Source organism: Chenopodium album, chromosome 20, assembly GCF_948465745.1.
Source record: "Chenopodium album chromosome 20, dcCheAlbu1.1, whole genome shotgun sequence".
In the NCBI taxonomy this organism is placed as follows: domain Eukaryota; kingdom Viridiplantae; phylum Streptophyta; class Magnoliopsida; order Caryophyllales; family Amaranthaceae; genus Chenopodium; species Chenopodium album.
In genome coordinates this window covers 11,758,654-11,781,389 of record NC_137853.1, presented here as the reverse complement: position 1 = coordinate 11,781,389, position 22,736 = coordinate 11,758,654, and the positions used below count along the sequence as shown (strand labels likewise).

The 22,736-nt window shown below is 36.1% G+C and overlaps 1 protein-coding gene and 1 pseudogene across 1 annotated transcript; one reads left to right on the top strand and one right to left on the bottom strand.

The window, feature by feature from the left end:
• Positions 1-9,294: 9,294 nt before the first annotated feature.
• On the top strand, positions 9,295-10,506 carry LOC145596801 (putative serine/threonine-protein kinase WNK11 pseudogene; annotated as a pseudogene).
• An 899-nt stretch (positions 10,507-11,405) lies between these two features.
• Positions 11,406-16,446, bottom strand: LOC145598436 (uncharacterized). Its single transcript, XM_081654786.1, has 4 exons — positions 16,182-16,446; positions 13,667-16,085; positions 12,510-12,820; positions 11,406-12,195 (listed from the first exon to the last, which is right to left on the bottom strand). Exons 2-4 carry the CDS (start codon positions 15,889-15,891, stop codon positions 11,831-11,833), a joined length of 2,901 nt encoding a protein of 966 aa, XP_081510912.1. The 5' UTR covers positions 15,892-16,085; positions 16,182-16,446; the 3' UTR covers positions 11,406-11,830.
• Positions 16,447-22,736: the final 6,290 nt, after the last annotated feature.

Sequence of the window (22,736 nt, the reverse complement as noted above, 5' to 3'; positions counted from 1 at the left end):
GGTGTGAAAGAAATCAAGAAATGCTATTCTCTGTTTCTTGATAACTACCATGTCCTAACTGCCATTCTATTTCCTCTATATATAAGCTTTCTTATTCCTTCATTCTATAACTCACATCCTACAAAATTCTCATCAATATACATAAACTAGCGTACATTACTGAATCCAAAACTTCATAAAAAAAATCATCAAAACTCAGTTTGAATCATCCCTATTCAAACCCAAATCATTTTTCTTGTTCTGTATTGTTGTTAGTAATGGCTTCTTCAAGTACTGATGTAGTCTTCGAGACAGATCCGAGTGGGCGATACAAAAGGTACGACACGATCATAAGAATGGGTGAGAAGAAGAAAGTTTACAAGGGCTTAGATGGTGCTAATGGTGAGGAAATTGCTTGGAGTAAGGTGGATATAACAGACGAAATGGAAAGTAACAAGAACTTGCTCCAGCGTTTGTGTGCAGAACCTCAACTGTTCAATTCATTGAGGCATGATAATGTAGTAAGTTGCTTCAATGTTTGGATTGGCGATGGAAAGATTAACATGATTGCTGAGTCTTTTCCTTTGGGGAATATCCGAGAGTATGTCAGGAAACATGATTTTACTGATATAAACGCGATCAAGAATTGGTGTACTCAGATTCTTAGAGGGTTGGACCATCTTCACAGACATGTTCCCAAGATCATTCATCGCGATATTAACTGTGATAGCATATTCTTTGATGGAAGCTTTGACAGGGTGAAGATTGGAGAGTTGGGTTTCGGGTGGATTTTTGAGCAGGGGGACGAAATGCCGACATTTTATAACAAACCTCAGTTCATGGCACCAGAAGTTCTTAAAGATGATTTTTATAATGAGCTGATTGACATTCACTCGTTTGGGATGTGCGTGCTTCATATGGTTACTCAGGAAACACCATACAGCGAATGCAGATCCAATCAACTCATTCTTGGAAGGGTCTCCAGACGTAGAATGCCTGAAGCACTAAGCAAAGTGACAGACTCTGAGGTTAAGAGATTCATTGAGAAGTGTCTGAGGCCTGCATCTGACAGACCTTCGGCAAATGAACTCTTGAATGACCCGTTTCTTCAACCGAGTGTTTATATCTCCGCAGCAGCAAGTAGTAGTCTGAGTATGAATGAACCTATGGCTGTGGGTGATCAGCCAGCTGGAGTCGCTGGACTACAAGTACAACCTAGGCCTTTTAGAATAAAAGGGATATCTAAGGAGACTGGTCCTTGTAAGATGACTTTGTTTATTGCTGGTGAAGAGCCGATCAAATTTGATTTCCCGGTCAATGATACAACTCAGGAAGTCATGGAGAAAGAAGGGTTGTCAGCAAGGATGTCTGATGCAGAATTGTCACTGGTTTCTGAGCTGATGGAAAAACTGAAAACAGAATTGAGTTCTTCAGATGGTTCCGAGATGAAATTACTTCAGATAACAAGTGGGGAGCGCGAGGTCAGGACAGTTTTTCCAGTGAGTGATGGGCAGCAGTCTGAAGTTACGGATATGCAAATTGATTGAGTTGAGAGTAAAAGTCTAGCATGTCTTTGAATAGCAAATCAGTGTCATAGTCGTAGTCGTAGATAGTAAAATTCTTTGCACATACTTCTCTGTTAGATGTGGTCAGTAGTATTGTAGATTTTTCTGGACATTTTTTAAGTCTATTTCTTTGCTTGTAAGTTGTTTTGAGAACATTTAATAAAAGAACTTTTAAGTGTGTTTAACATAGTGACTGATATATGTGGTTTGAAACTAGTTAAGTTGATGTGATTTTTCAGTCAAAAATCAAAATCTCTCCAGATATATACTGATTGTAGCTTATTTTTTCGGAATAGCAGTTAGCACATCATGATGTTGTAACGCGTTCTTTATATACCACTTCCTCCATACCAAAAATAAAATTTTTGCAACATGTGAGTGTAGTCACGGAAATTTTATAAGTGTCATACATTAAATTAAATAAATTAATTTGGGATAAATCATGTTATTGATCCATTTTAATTATTTTTGGCCCACCCAAACAAATAATCCGAATTAATCAAATACAATTCGGGTTATAAAATAAATCAAATTGGACCAGGTTAAAAGACTTTTAAGTCATAAAATGGGCCAGGCCCAAACCTACTAAGTCCACTTAAGGGGTTTTCATCTCCTATAAATACACCATTCCCCCATCAGTTGAAGGGATCCAGAAATCATTATTCGAAGAGCTCATAAAACTCAAACGGAATTCTCTCTGAAGTGAGTCAATAAGCACATCAAATTCGTGCCGACTTGTTCAGATACACTCAAACACATTTGAACGGGATTAAGCTTCATAAGCCCTCGTTCAGGTGTATTCAAACAAAACCTCTTGAATACAGGTTGACACCATCAAACGTCACCCTGCATTCAAACTCAAGTCGACGTCATTAAACGTCACCCTACAAGTGTCACACACTTGTCATCGTCAAGCTGCGAAACAGAATCAGAGGACTTAGTTTATTTTATTATAAACCGTTATACAGAGATTGTACCCAATATTCACATATATTTATATAAATTCATTTGTTACTTTATTTCCCGTCTTTATTTATTTAGACTCGAAATTTGTGTAAACAAATTTTGGCACGCTCGGTGGGACTATCTCTGCCTCTCATCTCTGTTTCCGTAAGTTCAAAAAAAAAACCTTGAAATGGCCTCAAAGAACACTGTCGCTGAAAGGACCTTTGCTACAGCTCAACAAAGGGCTGCTGAGTTGGCTGAAATGCTCAACAGCCAAATTGATGAGGGCATCGTTACTAGAGGGATGAAGCAAGCTGTTGTTAACTCTGCCGCAAGAAGCTTGCGCGCTGCATCATTCCCTACCAAGGCACGAAAAAGTCGCGCTCGTCGTGCTGCTTCTGAGAGGTCTGTCACGTCCTCCACTCACGAACCACATGAGAGTCTTGTGTTTGGTTCGTTCGGGCCTGTCACCTACACAAACTCATCCTTTGATCACTCTGATGAAGGACATGACAATGAGTTTAGTGTGAGCTCACCTGAGCCTACTTTTGTTGCTGTTATGGTGACGAATACTAAGACGGTCGAACAACAATTGGCTGAAATGAGCAGTATCCTTGAACAGCTGAAGAAGGATGGGGAGGAAAAAGATGCTCAAATCAAACAGCAAAATGAACAGATTGCTGCTTTGACAAAAAAGCTTGAAAAACGATCGATGGAGACTGAAAGCGATGACAGTTCGGATAGTAGTATTAAATCAAAGGAATTAAAGCCAAATGGATCAAACAATTTAATCACTGCCGAACAAGTTCAAGCTATGATAGCCAATGCTGTCAAGAGCCAACTTGGAGGGGGAGGTTCATACAATAGCCGACGTTATGTGAAGCCTTACACTAGGAGAATAGATGAGTTGAAAATGTCGTTCGGATACCAACCTCCAAAATTTCAACTCTTTGATGGAAAGGGTAACCCAAAGCAACATGTTGCACACTTCATAGAGACGTGCAGCAATGGTGGTACCAGGGGTGACTTGCTTGTTAAGCAATTTGTTCGTTCTCTTAAGGGAACCGCTTTTGACTGGTACACCAACTTAGAGGCTGAGTCCATTGACAATTGGGATCAAATGGAAATGGAATTTTTGGGGCGATTCTTCAGCACTGAGCGTGTTGTTAGCATGACTGAGCTAACTCAAACTGCACAATGGGATGAAGAGCCAGTCATTGATTACATCAACCGCTGGCGCACTCTAAGTTTGGAATGTAAAGATCGGCTGACTGAAACCTCTGCCATAGAGATGTGCATCAACGGGATGAGTTGGGAACTACATTACATCCTAAAGGGGATCAAACCAGGATCTTTTCAAGAGTTGGCGACGAGAGCTCATGACATGGAACTCTCAATTGCCTACAACAAGAAGAAGAAGGGGCTTTCTTTGGAAGCCAAGAAAGAAAAGAAGGAGTATTACAAAAATGACAAGTCCTCCAAAAGTTCAACTAAGGAGACGTTGTCTGTGACTACTTCTTCTGCACCCGTCAAAATTTCGGGTAAAAAGAAAGAAGAAAGTAAGGGTTTATCTTCGAGATTTGTCAAGAAAGATAAACCCACTTTGAAAGAGCTTCAAGCTAAGAAGTACCCTTTCCCAGACTCTGACTTGTCTGGCATGCTAGACAAATTGCTTGAAAACAAAATCATTGAGTTGCCTGAGTCAAAGCGACCTGAGCAAATGAATAAGACATCCGATCCCAATTATTGTCCGTATCATAGGTTGATTAGTCATCCTATTGAAAAGTGTATAACACTTAAGGAGAAAATTATGCAATTGGCGAAGGATGGGACAATCGAGCTGGATGTCGACGAGCCAGTGACATCAAATCATGCCTCAATAGCTACTGAACCATCATTTCAAGCTCAAACTTTGCAATTTGGAAGTTTGGAGCCAGTGATCATACTTGTGGAGAGTCAACCCATTCGACATGAAGTCTCGTCCCAGGTTGAACATCAAACACATGTTAACGCTCAAGATGAAGATGATGACGAAGGGTGGACATTGGTGACAAGGAGAAAGCCAAGGAAACAAGTGCATGCTCCAAAACCACAACCTTCATATCGCAGAAAAAAGCATCAAAGGAAGAGAAAGCCCAAGCATTCAAAGGGTAAAAAGAAGGCAAAAGAGGCCAACAAGCAAAAGGTACTCCCTATAGATTTGCTTGAGCAAGAGCCGTTGTCTCCCATAACTTTGGAGGAATATTTCCCGGAAGACTACTTTACTGTGGTTACGGTGAATATGGTTTCCTTTGTGGAAAGTGAGGAGGAACAAGTTGATAATGAAACATCAACAAAATCAGCTGTACAACAATCTGAGGTGGTAGTAAACCCAAAAATATCTACTGTCTTGGATGCTCTTCCTTCACGTATGGGATGGAGGCAAATTTTTCATTTGCCTAAAGAGATGTGTCAACAGTTATCGCTTGCACTTCAACACCCAGAGTTGTATGCCGATAAGGTGAAAAATGCTGGAGAACCTGCGGAGGACGCCACAAAATGTGTGTCATGCAACGCAGCCTTAGCTTTCACAGATGATGACTTGTTGATGGGGTCAAAACCCCACAATAGACCTTTGTTTGTGTCAGGGTATATCCGCGAACAAAAAGTGAGTCGCATTTTAGTTGATGGTGGATCCGCTGTCAACATCATGCCAAAATCCACTATGACAGAGTTAGGAATCAAGATGGATGAACTATCTAACAGTCGCATAGTGATCCAAGGATTTAATCTTGACAGTCAGCGTGCAATAGGCATAATACGCCTAGAACTCACAATGGGAGAGTTAACTTCATCGACTCTCTTTCATGTGATTGACACCAAGACATCATACAAAATGTTGCTAGGACACCCTTGGTTGCATGAGAATGGTGTTGTTGCATCGACCCTCCATCAATGTCTTAAGTACTATCGTGGGGGCGAAAAGAAGATAAATGGGGATGTCAAACCCTTTAGCAAAGCAGATTCTTACTTAGCTGACGCCAAGTTTTTTGAGGAAGAGGAGGCGTCAAGTGATATACTACCTTCGCAAGTCCTTTCAACGGGAAAAAGAGAAGTTAAAGAGAGCATTGCTTTAGCTACAAATGCCGAAAAGACATCTCATGTTGAAGAGAAGCCTCAACAAAAGGTAGAAGTGGAGGAAAAGAGTGACTCTCAGCTTGTCATAAAAGAAAAGCCAAAGTTGACAACTCCTATTTTGCGATACATCCCAAAATCACGTCGCAAGGAGGGAGAATCACCCTTTGAGTGTCGCGAGGTTAACCTCGATGCTAAGGTAGCAAAGCCCATTGATGACACCACTCTACAAAGTTTGAAGAGTAAAACAACTGTACCATTGGGTAAAGGCACACAAAGCCAAATTTCTAAGTTGCCAACAGAGTCATCCAAGGCAAAAGAGCTTAATAAAGCAAAGTTCGGCCAAAATGCATACAAGCTATTGGCAAAGTCGGGATATGACTTTGAAAACCCAACACCTATGGGTAAAGTCATTGACATTAAACCCAACGGACTCAATGATACTCAGAAGAAATTGCTTGACTATGGCTCTAGTTATCAAGAATCCAAGGCAGGTCTAGGGTTTCAGCGCCCCAAGCCAATCAAAATTGGTGTATGGCGTAAAGTAGACACCTCTTCTTCACAGTACATTACTGCTGAGGAACTCAAGGAAGATGAGGGTGAGAATGATGTTCCCTCTCCCAGAACTTCTGTATTTGATCGACTTCAACCATCTAACACGAGGAATCATATCTCAGTGTTTGATAGGCTTGGAGAATGTGACCGTAGGGTGGAAGAAACTTCAAGCTCTCAACCCTTAAGGCGAAAAGTATCTGTCTTTAACCGCGTAGGCATGACAAATGCCTCTAGCAAAGAACAAAGACAGTCGGCTTTTAGTCGCATAAAGAAAAGGGAAGACAATATCATGAAGAATGACAAGCCAAAAAGTGTTGTTCCCTCTCGTATGAAGAGAATGCAAGACATAGACATCACTGAGCAACAACCTTTAAAGGCAAGAGTTCGCACTGTGGTTTTCACCAACCAAAATGAGTCGTCAAACCATGCTATAGAGGAACACAAGGAGATTGTTTCCACGAACCATGTAACGGTTGAAGAGGTGTCAAATCTCGATGAGGAGATAGAAGCTGATGAAGCTCCCAAGACACTTGAAGACGGGGGGCATGCCAAATTTGCTTTCAAATTCTACAAGGAAATTTTGAGACCAAGTTGCATCCGATATCAAATCTCCACAACAGGTCTCGAGGGGGCATTTGTTGACACCGAAATTTTGTTAATTATTAGGTGTCAGATATACGTAAATAAGGAGATAATATCAAAAAAATATAAGATATTCATCTTCACAATCTCATAGATTATTATCTTTTACTCTACGACACTCTATATAAAGAGGGTCATATCTAGGGTTTAATCAGGCTCAGATGGAACAAGTCACAAAGACCCCATCTCCTCCCTACTACCAAACATTGTAGGTACATAGTATGGATTAAGCCAATAAGGCCCCGTACTATAAACAAATATCAAACCCTAACCCTTTGGAGAGAGGAATCAAGAGATCTACGAGAGTTGTAACCCACAAATTATAAATGAAAATAATTGTTCCCGTAGTTTTTTCTGCCTCTTTATTTGTATATTGCGAGTTGAAATTTTTATGGTTTACAAATTGAAAATTTGTTTACACAAATTTTGAGTCTAAATAAATAAAGACGGGAAATAAAGTAACAAATGAATTTATATAAATATATGTGAATATTGGGTACAATCTCTGTATAACGTTTTATAATAAAATAAACTAAGTCCTTTGATTCTGTTCCGCAGCTTGACGATGACACGTGTGTGACACCTGTAGGGTGACGTTTAATGACGTCGACTTGAGTTTGAATGCAGGGTGACGTTTGATGATGTCAACCTGTATTCAAGAGGTTTTGTTTGAATACACCTGAACGAGGGCTTATGAAGCTTAATCCCGTTCAAATGTGTTTGAGTGTATCTGAACAAGTCGGCACGAATTTGATGTGCTTATTGACTCACTTCAGAGAGAATTCCGTTTGAGTTTTATGAGCTCTTCGAATAATGATTTCTGGATCCCTTCAACTGATGGGGGAATGGTGTATTTATAGGAGATGAAAACCCCTTAAGTGGACTTAGTAGGTTTGGGCCTGGCCCATTTTATGACTTAAAAGTCTTTTAACCTGGTCCAATTTGATTTATTTTATAACCCGAATTGTATTTGATTAATTCGGATTATTTGTTTGGGTGGGCCAAAAATAATTAAAATGGATCAATAACATGATTTATCCCAAATTAATTTATTTAATTTAATGTATGACACTTATAAAATTTCCGTGTCTACAGTGAGATGTACAAGAATTAAGAAAGTGGTTACAAAAAAAGTGACACAAGTTACAAAAATCATGGGAATTACAAACATAATGCAAGTTAGCTAGAAATGAACTTCTTGATATTTCTTAAGAAGGCCAGAAGGGTATGTATTGGGTATTTCCTGTTGACGTGAGGCAATTCGTGCTAGCAAGATTTGAGGAGGTGTGGAGTGTTGTTGCGACGATGTTGTTGGCAATGCTACCTCACAGCCCCCATGTAGAGAAGCCTATATCAAATGGATTGCTGGCTCGTCTGATTGAGCTGCTAAAGGGCTCTCCTGGACCAGCCGGAATTATACAGGAAGAATGTGCTATGGCTTCTACCTTAAGTTAGTGATTTCACCCGTCTTGTTCTTCTTTTAAAGCCGAAGTTAAAGCAGTAGCGTATGGCTTAGAGCTTGCACTAAGGATGGGGGTTTCAGAATTATATGTTCCAATGGATAACACAGATTTTTCAGCATGCAAGATCGAATTTTGATTCACACATGTCATCGCGTGTATATAAATTAAGCTATTTTAATAAAGTGACGTACCAAAGATGCTTAATATATATACAGAGCCGTCACGGAGATTTTAGGGCCTATTCTAAATTGGCCTATTCTGAATTATAATTTAGGTTCTTTATCAAAAAATCAAAAATAGCTTGTTAATATATATCGATTTTTTTTTAATTTTAATTTTTATTATTATTTTTTTGATTTCATCATATGTATGGTGTAACACTTTCCAAAGGACTTTGATGTTAGTCGACATTCTCTAATTCTCATTAATCGAGTTAGTTTAAGTTTTCCTTCAAAAAAAAAAGTTAGTTTAAGTTAACAACATTCATAACTCAATTGGGTAAACGATTAAATTAATTAATGAACAAAACTGAATATTTATATTACTAAACCACGTATGTAAACGATTAGTGTTCCTCTTATAAGGTAAATGTCAAAATCGGCTTACTTTACTTTGTTACACTAGTCAAAAATCAAGATTAAGTATTTTATTATCGTGACTTCTATTCTGTTACTAACAGAATAACAGATTTTTAACAAAAGTGGCCAAAGAATTTTTAATACTACTTTTTTATTTGAAAATCAAGAAATGGCTTTTTTTTTTTTTTTTTTTTTTTGGGAAAGAAATCAAGAAATGCTATTTTCTGTTTCTTGATAACTAACTTATCCTAACTGCCATACTATTTCCTCTATATAAGCATTCTTATTCCTTCATTTTATGACTGTCACATCCCACAAAACTCTCACTACATACATAAACTAGCGTACATTTCTGAATCCAAAACACCATTAAAAAAATCATCAAAACACAGTTTGAATCATCCCTTTTCAAACCCAAATCATTTTTCTTGTTCTGCATTATTGCTGTTAGTAATGGCTTCTTCAAGTAAAGATGCAGGCCTCGAAACGGATCCGAGTGGGCGATACAAAAGGTACGAAACAATCATAAGAGAATGTGCTACGAAGAAAGTTTACAAGGGCATTGATGGTGTTACTGGTAAGGTAATTGCTTGGAGTAAGATAGAATTAATAGCGAAAACGTTAAGGAACAAGAACTTGCTCGAGCGTTTGTGTGCAGAACCTCTACTGTTGAAGTCATTGAGGCATAAGAATATAGTGAGTTGCTTCAATTCTTGGATTGATGATAAAAAGAAATGCATTAACATGATTACTGAGGATTTTCCTTCGGGTAATATAGGAGATTATGTCAGGAAACATGAGAAAATTGATATTCGTGCTATCAATAATTGGTGTACTCAGATTCTTGAAGGGTTGGATCATCTTCACAGGCATGATCCTAAGATCATTCATCGCAATCTTAACTGTGAAAGCATATTTGTTGATGGAAGCTCGGGAGTTGTAAAGATTGGAGAATTGGATGCCGCGCTGATTGTTGAACAGGGTGATACTACAGTACAGAGTTTTTCTTGCAGACCTGAGTTCATGGCACCAGAACTTCTTGAAGGAAATGATTGTAATGAGCTGATTGATATTTACGCGTTTGGGATGTGCGTGCTTCAGATGGTTACTCGGGAAAGACCATACAGCGAATACAGTAACAAGTATCATATTCGTGCAAAGGTTAAGTCTGGTGAAAAGCCTGCCGCACTAAGCAGAATGACAGATAATGAAGTTAAGCAATTAATTGAGAAGTGTCTGAATCCTGCATCTGCCAGACCCACGGCAAATGAACTCTGGAATGGCGGGGGTCTTCAACAGAAGCCAGATATATTACAAGTACAACCTAGGAATTTTACTTTAAGAGGGAAATCTTTGGGCACTGGTCCTTTTGAGATGGTGTTGATTATTGCTGGTGAACAGCCGATTAAATTTGATTTCCCGGTCAATGATACAACTCAGGAAGTCATGAAGAAAGAAGGCTTGTCAGCAAGAATGTCTGATGCAGAATTGTCACTGGTTTCTGAGCTCGTGGAAAAACTGAAAACAGAATTGAGCTCTTCGAGTTCTTCAGATAGTCCTCAGAAAAAACTACTTCAGATGACAAGTGAGAAGCGCGAGGTCAGCCCAGTTTTTCGAGTGACCACTCAGCAGCTGTCTGAAGTTAGGGATATGCAAACTGACTGAGTTGAGAGTAAAAGTCTAGCATGTCTTTGAATAGCAAGTAGTATCGTAGTCGTAGAGATTTCTTTTCGCATACAATTTCTCTGTTAGATGTAGCCAGTAGACAGTAGTATAGATTTTTCTGGACATTTTTTAGGTGTAATTCTATGCTTGTAAGTTGTTTTAAGAACAATTAATAAAAGAACATTAAGTTTGTTTGGTTGATTTATTTCTTCTCACACAAAAACTTGTAGTTCCATGTTCATTTATGTTAGTGTTACTTGTAATTTACAATTATTGCATGTCGCTGAGCATATATTACAAGTTTACAACTCCTTAGTAGACTGACTCGTGTATCGAAAAGCATCATCATACTGCATAAACAAAATGTATCAGACTATCAGATCTTATGCATTCTATTTAAATGGTAAACAAGGAGAATCCTTTAATCAGGTGTTTTTGAAAAACTTCGTTCAAATCTCAATTTCTAATCCACATCAATGTCAGTAACAATGTCTGATCTGAAGTGACTAATATGCTTCAAAGGAGGTACCCACATAAGGATAAGTGTTTACTGTAGAACCTGAGACCAGCTTCAGAGGCAGAGGAGGTGACGAAGGCGGCTGAAGAGCAGGAGAAGAAGCAGCATAACCTCTAGACCAAATTCAATTTGAGTAAACTACAGCATAACCTCAAAATCTCAAACTATACACGTAGTACATACCTTGAGCCGCAATTTCACTTCTCCTGGTGAGGTATGTCAACAACCTTTTACCTTTTTTTTTCCGACTAAGCTCAGAGCTGTGCAGGTAGAAAATAAAAGGAACATAACAGCACAGAAATGATAAACCAAACAAAGCTGACCCACCTCACTAGGCAGAGAAAAATATGCAATTACCCATATAGAACAATGCTTATCACTGTTAATGATGAAAAGGCCTCTTAAATCCACACCTTCCCTCTTTGCATAAAAAAAGAAAATCCTGAACGTTTACATACAAGAGAAGTCTAAAGCCATGGACCTTAACACATGGTCAATCATAGCTGTTATAGTTAATAATACTGAGAAAAGGAAAGAGACAGCATAATCAAATAGAGAATGTCCTGAAAGGAGTAAATTCTCGATATGAGCTCAACACGCTACAGCGAGGTTATACAGGATTCTATGTTACATCTGAGAGTTGGTGAATCTTATTCCTCTGACATTATTATGTATTGAAACCAACTTGACCTAATAACCCTTCTTGCAGGAACTCATCATTCTTCCTAATGCTAGAGAGTTAATGCATCAAAAGCCGATGTCCTGAGAGAAATAATCCCACCACTATAGCTGTACAAGATACTTCACTTATTCAGGCTTCACTGGTGCATCTGCAAGTTCATGAATTTCTTTTTTGCTCTTGACCGAACACCTTTTCTTTGTATCAAAATCAACACTATCCAAGTCTTCAGAAATCCCCATGTAGCCATAGAGCAGCTCATCCTCTACCTTCTCAACCGGATTATCTCCTTGTGCCAACTCATCAACTGGCTCAATTCCAGATATTGCTTGTTCAAAATCAACTCTTCCATGCTTCCTCCCAAGAAATATTTTATGAAGCCTCTCTGCCTCTTGAAGTCCAGAAAAAGTTCCCAAGAATTTCACCAAGATTATACTGTGATCACCAGGATTTCCAAGACAGATTTTCATCTTGCCCAGATGGAAACCCTTGACTGCATGACAAAAGTGAGGGATTAGCAATGAATAAAAAATTTAAAATGATAACAATAATAAAAAAAAAAAAAAAAAAAAAGACTTCTGAAGTGCGTCTACAGTGATTTTGATTTACATCAAATATCACTATTAAAATATTTGATCTTCTAAAAGTATGAAAAATTGAAAACCTATTGCCTTAAGAAAAGACCTAACTATCTTTCTGCATATTACTGGAAAACAACACTGTTAATAAGGTGAATGTGGACATTTCCAACAGCATATGGCAATAAATTAAATATAGTAGTAGTTTTCAAGTGATTATATCACAAACCTCTTAGAAACTCTCCAAGTGCATCAATGTTAATGAGCTTCCATTTGTTGTGATCATTATTTGACAATGAAATGTTGTGAACAATAACAATGGGGGGCCACAGTATAAGGTCCTCCTTCTGAGCTAAAGCTTCAGGTTTGGGAAGCGACTCTGGAACCCAGGTGCCTGAATTAGGGTCTGGCATGGTGTTCCATCCCATGAGAAAACAAATAGCTCTGTGAAGACCCAAGTGTTGCGGCCTCAATCCAACCTTGTAAGACATATAAGCATGAGTCGCCAAAGCCTTTGTATTTTGGAATTCTTTTGATGCACTGCAAGCAAAAAAGTTACAATAGCCACATCATGCGTAGATAAATAAATTACGGGGTTCTCCCAGATCATGGCGTGAGGAAATGGTAGGGGAAAATTTTTTACCGAACGAACACCTACAAATGATATACCATCTAAAATACTAAAGCATTCAGCAGCTTATTAACCAAGCAAGCTAAGGCTTGGCCTAGTAGTAAGTATTTGTTAGTTTGACCTCATGACTTTAAGGTTATGTGATCAAATCCCACTAGGGGCTCTTTGGGAGTGAGGATTCCCTTACCCTCTTACCCCATTCCCAATGAGTCTGATCTACAAAGCTAGACTAGATTGGCCTACAAAAGGTGCCGGTTCATAGGGGTCCTTTTCCTTACCCTTCTAAGAAAATCTACACGATATTTTACCATATGCAAAGGGCAGAATATTTAGTGGAGACAAAAGCAAGTTCCCACAAAAAATCCCCCTGCTCCTACCGAAAAACAAATGCAAGCAGCAGTTATTACCACCACATTACCATACAGATGTACTCAATACACGTGTCATCTCCAAAAATCACACCCTATCAAATCATAGAAAGCCTTAAGAATTAAACCGAAAAGTCTCTCCAACAAAGTCATCCCATCATCCAAATAACACAAAGAAGACTGGAGGCAAGCCTCATAGCTAAAGCATACACCCCCAAAAAAAACTGAAAATCACCCAACCATTACCATTCAGTCAAACATGGGACAGAAGTAGTTAGTACCATAGCTAGACATCATTTAGCAAAGTAAATACCCAAATGGCATTGACGAAGATTAAGAATAACAAGACTGTAAATATTTATCTAGTTTGTGAAAAAAAGGACAGACCTTCGGCGACAAACAACGCAGAACAAACTACCAGCCTTTCCTTCCTCCTTGTAAAGCTTTCGAGCAGTTGGATTCTCATTAAATCTCTTGGAGAAGTCTAAGAAAGCTGCTTGTATCCTCTGCTTAAAACTATCAGAATCCTCTGCAGGATCAGACTTCCAAGGAGTTCCGGAATATTCTATTATGTCAGCAGCCTGTGCATGCATTGCTACATTATTGCCCTTATCATTTCTTTGCCTGAGATTTTGCTGCTTGTAGTGGGTATTTCTTTGATGTGAATGGGAGATATGGTTGTAGCCTTTAGAGGATTCGGATTTTGTATATCCTTTGAAATGTCGATTTCCCATTTTATATGATGGTTTTCCACAATGCTCTTGAATACTTTCTGATTTATCTTGATATGAAGTCCAATCATCATTAATAGAGTCTTTATGAAAGTAGGTTCCATCAGGTATTTGCTCTACTTCTGCATAGTAGTGGCTGCGCTCATATCCAGAAGGTCTTTTCAGATGAATGATATCGCCTTTTCTACTGGTCCACTCAACCTGGTGATCATGATAATCATTCTCACTTCTGGAATTCATCCTGCTAACATTATCATTAATATATTTACGTTTCAGCACTCTGTCATTATCTACAAGTTCATCAGCCTTTATTCTTTCATATCCTCCTGTACCTCTTTGCAATTCCACATTTATATATTCAGAAGAATTCTTTAACATGGTTCTATCAGAACCAATTTGTGCATAGCTTTCATAGCCATAATCCAAATGAGGATCCTCGAATTCATGCTCGTGCAAGCCACCGAGATCTGATATATGACGATGGTTTGAAGCTTTTCTAGTTGGTTCAACATGAGAATTCCCACTATCCAAATACTCCCCAGCTTGTATTAGTCCATTGGATGATCTTCTTGTGTCCACATAATCTAGTACCGTCTCTTTTTGAATAACATCAAAGTCTCGACCTCCAACATTCTTAATGATTCTTCGAGAAGAGTGAGAACCTTCACCTTTGGGTATACTTTCTACAAGTGAGTCCATCCTATCAGGTCTTAGTACATCTCTACGGTCATGTACTTCACGAGTGTATTGTGCCTTAGTATACAAATTTTCTTGGGAAGCATAGCCAATTTCATCATCCCCTCTAACCCTGATTTCAGGATATTCATAGTCTTTACGCTCAGACCTGGATGATCTGTATGCATCACATGCATAACATTTTGGATCCCTACATACTGGTTCGTAACCACTTCTAGAGTCTGACATAATACGTTGACCATAATCATCAATAACAAGAGGTTCTAAATCTTTTCCGTAGCGTTTTGGATACCCATCAGGTGGCAAAGTGCGAACATCATGAACCTTGGATAGATACTCTCCCCTAGTCATAATACTTGAGGAGGTGCTTGGAATATTCTTTAGTAACTCTTCACTTCCAAAATCCTTGATTTGAGATAGCGGAGAATCTATATAAGGACTCTCTCTAGAATAATATGCAGATTGTTCTCCATCCTTGTAATAAATATCCTTAGCTATCTTTTCATGAGATATCGCGTCTTGATACTGAGCATTCTCATCCTTAACTCTGTGCACATCAGTTGTCGAGTAGTTCCCACTAGGTTCAGCATATCTTGATGCAATAACATAGTTAGGACGCAACCCAACATCTCTGTCCATGGCTTCCTCGAAAGGAAGCGTTTCAGCCATAGAATGATGCCCACTTGAGCACAATCTTCTTGCACTATATTCCTTCTGCTTAACAACATCCATATGATCATCATAATTGTAAACATTTCTGGGTCTTGAGTTCAAATTACTATATTCCACATATTCAGGATATTCCGATTTTCCATGGATTCTCATAGCTGTCGGACTAGTTCCGAAAGCCCTTTCATCTAGATGTAGCCTCTTTTGTGGGTGTTGGACCGGAGGTGATCTAGACAACATTTGACCACCACCACCACCACCACCACTACCACTACCACCGCGAACACGATCAATGTGCTGCTCGTACTCTCTCCTTTCAAATGAGCTGCTCCTTCGATCTCGATTCATACTCCCCCGACTTCTCTCTACCATCTCTTGAGGACTCATGCTCCGCCTCGAACGTACAGGACCACCACGGCGTGGTGCAAAATAAGCTTCCTGCTCCAACTCATCCCGACGATCTCTCGTCGGAACAACTGAGGGTTTCAACCTCGTATCTTCATGTCTTCTAGACATATTCAAATTCAGCTTAGCAACAACAGTACTACCTTATTGCAAATTCGGGTTCCAAACCCTAATAAATCACCAAATTATAGAACTTTTCAAGTATAATCAACTACTAATTGCATCAACAACCACCAAAAATCCCAATATCTTAAAGCTAGTTCAGCATAAACCCAAACCCTAAAATGCAATAATTAATAGTATACCTGAACCAAAACACATCCAAATTCAGCAAAAATGCCAGATTTAGTTCAAATTTCGAATAATTGAGAGCAAAAGTAGCATAAAAATTTCAATCAAACCTTATCGATTGGAGAAAATCTTCACCAAACCCTCGAGGATCGATCTCAATCAATAATCATTCCAAAGTTAGATGATAATAGTACAGAAACTTTGAAAGAGGAAACTGTATTTGCTACGAAAACTAAAGATTTGAGCATCCAAAAATGTGAGAAAGTAAAGTGAAGTTTCGTAATTTCGATTATATAATTGAGACTTTGAGAGTTAACTTGGGAAGTTGGGAGTATCACTTTTTGAGCAAGTTTGATTATTAGTATACTCTCACCCACCCAACTTTTACTTAATCCTTGACTTTGTAGCACCACCACTAGATTCTTATGTGATAATGTGAGCACTATAACATTCTACATTTCTACTCCTATCTAATTACCATTTTCCATTTCAAATTATATAAATTTTTGTTTAATGCGAATTTTTATTAAGTTATTATTGTAAACGGATTAAAGTTATCAAAAAATTAACGTAATCACATTTTATACAAGATTTATTGTTCAAAATAAATGTCTGATGTTGTCTTTACACCATTTACATACACTAATTTGACCTTGTACTTAATATATATATATATATATATATATATATATATATATATATATATATATATATATACATATATACATATATATATATACATATGTATATATATGTATATATATACATATATATATATATATATATATATATATATATATATATATGTATATATATATATATATATATATATATATATATATATATATATATATATATGTATATATGTATATATATATATATATGTATATATATATATATATATATATATATATATATAAGTATATGGATTAGATGGAGATCTGAACATTTAATAACTGCGATTCTTAAAAAAAAAAAAAATAAATAATCCTATTATTTGCTAATTATGATCATTGACATAGTACATACTTTGATTAAAAAAAAAAACATAGTACATACAAGCAAGAAAAATAAACTATTGTTATAAATTTTAGTTATTTAATTATTTTGATAATAATTATGACTTTATTTTCATTATACTATAAATTTTATACAAAGGATATGTCTATATAACTTTTTTACAAGAACATGTTTGTATAATCAGTCAACACTCAATAGTTGTTTCATAAATAATTTATTCAAAGGTTTAATGAGAAACTATTATAAATTATAAACAAATAATGAATAAATAAATAATAAAGAATAAACATCTATTCAATTAAAAATGTAAAAAAAATTATCCGGAGCATCGCCCGGGCCACACACTAGTTTATGCTAAAATAGAGTCATATCCGTACTTGTCTAGGTCGTTTCTATGAATATAATTTCCAAATATTATCTTCTTATAGCTTATAACTATAGATAATTAAAGATAGTAATGGTTAAAGTTTCGTATTGACAAATGTGCCGGTCAAAACGGTCATTTATTTTGAAACATAAGAAGTAGTTGATTCATTAAGATTATAACTTGTCTTGGATTCAATGGAGGTAACGTAATTTGAAGTGAACCCAGCCGATCCGACTCAAAGGCGTCATTACCCAAATCAAACCATCCTAAAGATGAATCAACTCGTTGTTGATGCGGCTCAGCGAAACGGAGCAAGTATGAGGCTTGTTGTCAGGCGATTGGATATGGTTTCATTCCCTTCTCCTTTTCTTCGCTTGGGGAATTAGAGAAGGAGGTTGTTGCGTTGCTGAAGCGGGTTCAGAGGTTCTCGACGACGCAAGACATTGGGGCTCGTGCTGCAGCTCATATCTTCACCAGGGTAGGCTTTTCTATAGCTAGAGGAGTGGGGGCCCAGATTGTATCTCGGCTTCCCACTAATTTATTGTAGGTTGTATGACTTTTGTTTTTGAGATGATAATAAAATAATAATAATAATAACAATAATAATAATAATTTATTTTTTTATAATAAAAAGTATTTAAAGATAATAACTAATATTTAAAGATAATACTAATTATTAATTTTTAATAATAAAAATATTAATAATATTTATTAATTTTTAATAATAATAATAAAAACATTAATTAAATAATATTTAATAATAATAATAGTTATTAATATAGTAATAATAATTAATATTTAATAATATAATTTAATGATTATAATAATATTAATAATAGTATCAGTAGTAGTAGTAGTAGTAGTAGTAAAATAATAATAATAATAATAATTAATTTTTTATAAAAATAATAAATAATTACTATTATTATAGTATTAGTAATAGTAGTAGTAGTAGTCTTTCAAAAATAGTAGTAGTAGTAGTAGTAGTAGTAGTAGTAACAACAACAACAACAACAACAACAACAACATTAATAATAAAAATTAATAATAATAATAATAATAATAATATTGAAATCTGCTCTGCTCTGCTTCAATCTGCTCTACTCTGCTCTGCTGAAATCTTCTCTGCTCTGCCGAGAAGCTCAAAAGAACAGAGCCTAACACTACCTACTAGTGAAGATGATTTAATCCTTAAAACAGATGCTAGTTTGAGCAATGGAGTGCGGTATTAAAAATAAAGAAGGAGAAATACTTTGTAGATACAGTAGTGGAAGTTTTAATAAAGCTAAGTTAAATTATCCCATAATGCAAAAGGAAATTCTTGCAGTTATTATAGGGATCGAGAAGTTCTTAATCTTCTTAGCCCCTAAATAATTCTTAATAAGAACATATTGCAAAGGCATACTTAGTTTTGTTAAAAAGAATTTGTCTAATATGCAAGCGCAAGGGAGACTCCTGCGTTGGCAATTATGTCTTAACCTGTAATACCCTGAAATTTTGAAAAAAATATTTTAATTATTTTAATATTTTATTCAATTATTTGAATCAGGAGCCAAATATAATTTTTGGCGCCAAAAATAAGTATCTAATATTTGAACAATTAATAATTTTAGTACTTTAAATCAATAATAATAATTAATTATTTTGGTCAGTTCATATTTAATGATGTACATCTATTTTAGTTTGATATTATCTAATGTACTTGATTTAATTATCAAATCATTTATTTTAATGATTTTCAAAAAAAAAAAAAAAAGAAAAAGAAAAAAAATATTGGCCGTGATTTAGTTGAAGCTAAGGTTGCTTACTTATCTCATTGGTTTATAAATAGACCCCTTAAACACTATAAGTAGACCTCAACCCTTCACAAATTCCTCACACCAAAAATCGAAAAATTCTTTACTCTACTCTCAATCTCACACCCTCCTCTATTCCTTACTTGTTTGCTCAATTAAACACCACAACTGCACCACCATTTCTGCCGACCATACATAACCCTTCTCTCAGCTCGTCAACTTGTGCCTACCCATATTGATATCTGCCGCAAGCTAAGGTGCCACGCACCCTTCTGCTTATTATTGTAACTTGACTCCTTTTTTTTATGTATCCATAATACCACTATTTCTTGTTTTTACTACTACTCTAAAGCTAATACTATTATGCTATTATTGCTATTATGTAAAGTATAGCTTTAATGTACAAATTCTACGTACAAAGAATCATCATTATGATACTACTACATCTATTATAAAGGGTTGGTTTATTAGTTAATAGTTTAGTAGTTCATGCACTAGTAGAGTATTATTTAGAGTTTTGTGTTTATTTTGTTAACCTTATATTAACTAGGGCAGCTAACGCGCGTGAGGCGCGCGTCATATCTAGCCATATCTAGAAGCTATTTCGGTTTGACCTTTAAATCACAAATTTAGTTAAAAAAACAATAAGAAAAAATATGTAAACAACTATGGGGTGGTATAAATGTCTAAGACAACTAATGTTAATAAAAGCATAAAAGTACATAAATATTTTAGAGGGTATAATTGTCCAAACACTATTTATTAAAAATAACATGTACACATTAATGAGGGTATGTATGTAATTACACATTTTGAAGGGTATAGCTGGCATTACACTATTCATAAGAGTAATTTTGTACTTTTTATAAGGTAGGGATTTATAAGGTAGGGATTAAGGTTAATTTAATTGTGTAGGAGGAGTCTCTTGATCGTGGTCAAGTTTAGTGGTCGTACCTTAATTGTTCTCGCGATCAAGGTACATATAGGTGGCTAGATCCTTGATACAATTTTGAATGCGTATTTTGGTAAATGTTTATCTCAATGATTGTTTGAATAAATGTTGTGTATGAATATTTTAGTTAATGATTTTCATGATGAGTTAAAATATATAATTTTATGATTTAATGGTTTGATCTTCAAAAGTGTTGATTGATTTAATAAAAGTTGTTTAATTTATAAATCACTTGATTGAACTAATTTGCAGTTCATTATGAGCCTGAGTATTTGATATTTTAATTGTCCTCTGCCCTGGACTGGTTAAATAAGACCATGAGCTTTGTATGATCTGGTCTTTCCTAGTTTCCTCGAGTATAGTTTAACTTGCTTGGGGGGGGGGGGGTTGGGGGTGCACACTTAGGTGTAGAAAATTGGTTTAGAGTTTTATCTTAAAAATTGAAAACTTTATTAATTGGAAATCTATTGGTTTAGAAATAAAGCTTTTATTGATGGACATACATTACTACCCTTGGAAGGTTTAATTTTAGAAAGTCTAATTTTGAAGGTGACTTGTGGCAAGTTAAATTTAAGTGGTTATTTCGAAAGCATGTTTGTTAATTAAAAGTATTTACTTGCCTTGCACTTATATGTACTTAGCGTTTTTGCTAATCTGTTTTCCTTTTTGTTTTGGTTCGCCCTGTTTACCATTACTTGTCTGGTAAGTAGTCTTAATTTAAGGTGTGGAGTTGTTGGTGCGCATACTAGAGTTGGGATTGAGATCACATAGTTAAGAGTTAATTTTATTTATGTGTGGACAAGTTTTTATTTGATTATTTTGAAATACTTACTATGATTATTCATATTTTTATTAATAAAAGTTGTTATTTTTCCGTTGCAATTTGAGCAATTAGATAAGCTTTATGTTTTCACGTGGCAGTAGTACGACCAAATCTATCTCTACGATATTTGTATACATATAAATATAGTATCTACGTAGAGGGAGATTTGGGGGCATTACACAACCGATTCTCTGTTACGGGTGAACATATTCAGGGGTCAAAGAATACTTAATCAAATAAGAGACAACGATTTAAGAACATGGTACGAGCTAGTAGTTACAAGATCCAGTCGATTCTATGATGTTAAAGACTTATGGGGAGAACGAGTAGAGTTTCCTACAAACTCTAAGGTAGGAGCATTATGCATCAATCCATATTCTCTTACTCAAAACGCTCCATTCATTAAGATACATTACCAAGCTTGGGATTATGGAATGGTATATGCCTTTCATGATTTCCCTACTCCTAATGACTCGTTCTTTTCAAAGCTTACAAAGTTCCATCGATATGCATTTAATAAAGTCCAAAGGTTTTGTTATGACAAAAAAATTTATCTTCAGCTAGCAGCAAGGGTGCAATGTGCGAATATTGAAGTTGTGGAAGGAAAGGTCAGTCCGCTCTCATTATTTGATAACGTTTGGGAAAGTGGCCTTTAGTACTCAAGATCCCATACTAATTCGTCAGAAGACTGTTAAAATCCAACTAAAGTCAGAGCACTGGGATTTTTCTACATTTCACAATATCTTAACGATTTTATAAAAAGGAAAGAAAATCACCCTGTTATATTACATGTTGGTTATACAACAATTGTGGCAGCTAACGAGATGAAAGAATATTTAGTAGATGGCATAAACAACACCGAGTCAATCTACAAATATTTAGAAGATGTTGAAAGTGGGAAGTTTCTGTCATTTGAAGGCCATGAGTATTTGTTTGAAGCCTTCATAACTTGGGATGAATCATATGCAGCCAAATATGTTGTAGACTTTGGCATAGAAGAAGAGAATCCTTTGTATTTCCATTATGAAGACATCAAAGATAGTGAGGGGAGCTTACAAGATATGGTGATGGATGAGATTATAAATGCTTGAGCCCACACCAACAATAATTCAAGGAACTTTAACTGTAGCCACGTTTTATTAATTTTTCTGTCTTAAAGTATCTTTTTAAAAAGCAATGGTGTATAATTGCTTGCTGAGTCAGGATAAGGATCATATGTAGCTTTGCTTCCCTATATAAAAGGACTTAGGCCAAGAAGGAAAATCAGAGTTGGAAGAGTTAGCTAGAGAATTCCTCTGAAAGCATTAGAGAGTCCTCTAGAGAAAAATACTCACCTTAAGAGACAGATTGGTTCTCCATCTCTCTTAAAGTAGAGAAAACTCTAGTTCAGCTTATGTTTGTTTAAGCTTTCAGTTTGTGTGTTTGTTGTAATATATGAGTGTTGTAATCTTTTCAAATTAAATAAAAATTTTGTTCAAGAAGGGAGCGTTATATCCTTGAACCTTATATATCAAATGAGTCATCTTTCTGTTTAAGAAATTCCATCATAAACACAGTAAGAATTGTTTGATTAGAGGTTACGGTCTAAGGTAGGAAACGAATAAGATCTGTGTTGTGCTTGATCTAAGGTAGACATGGTTAGGGTTAGCTACCTTGGTAAAGCCGGAAGCTCAGAACGCTGGAGGTTCCATTGTCGACTAAGTTCAG

Coding starts and splice junctions, on each gene's coding strand:
- LOC145598436 (XM_081654786.1), bottom strand. CDS start 15,891: ATGTCTAGAAGACATGAAGATACGAGGTTGAAACCCTCAGTTGTTCCG. Junction 12,821..13,666: donor TGCGTTGTTTGTCGCCGAAG/GTCTGTCCTTTT, acceptor TTTTGCTTGCAG/TGCATCAAAAGAATTCCAAA. Junction 12,196..12,509: donor ACTTGGAGAGTTTCTAAGAG/GTTTGTGATATA, acceptor TTTGTCATGCAG/TCAAGGGTTTCCATCTGGGC.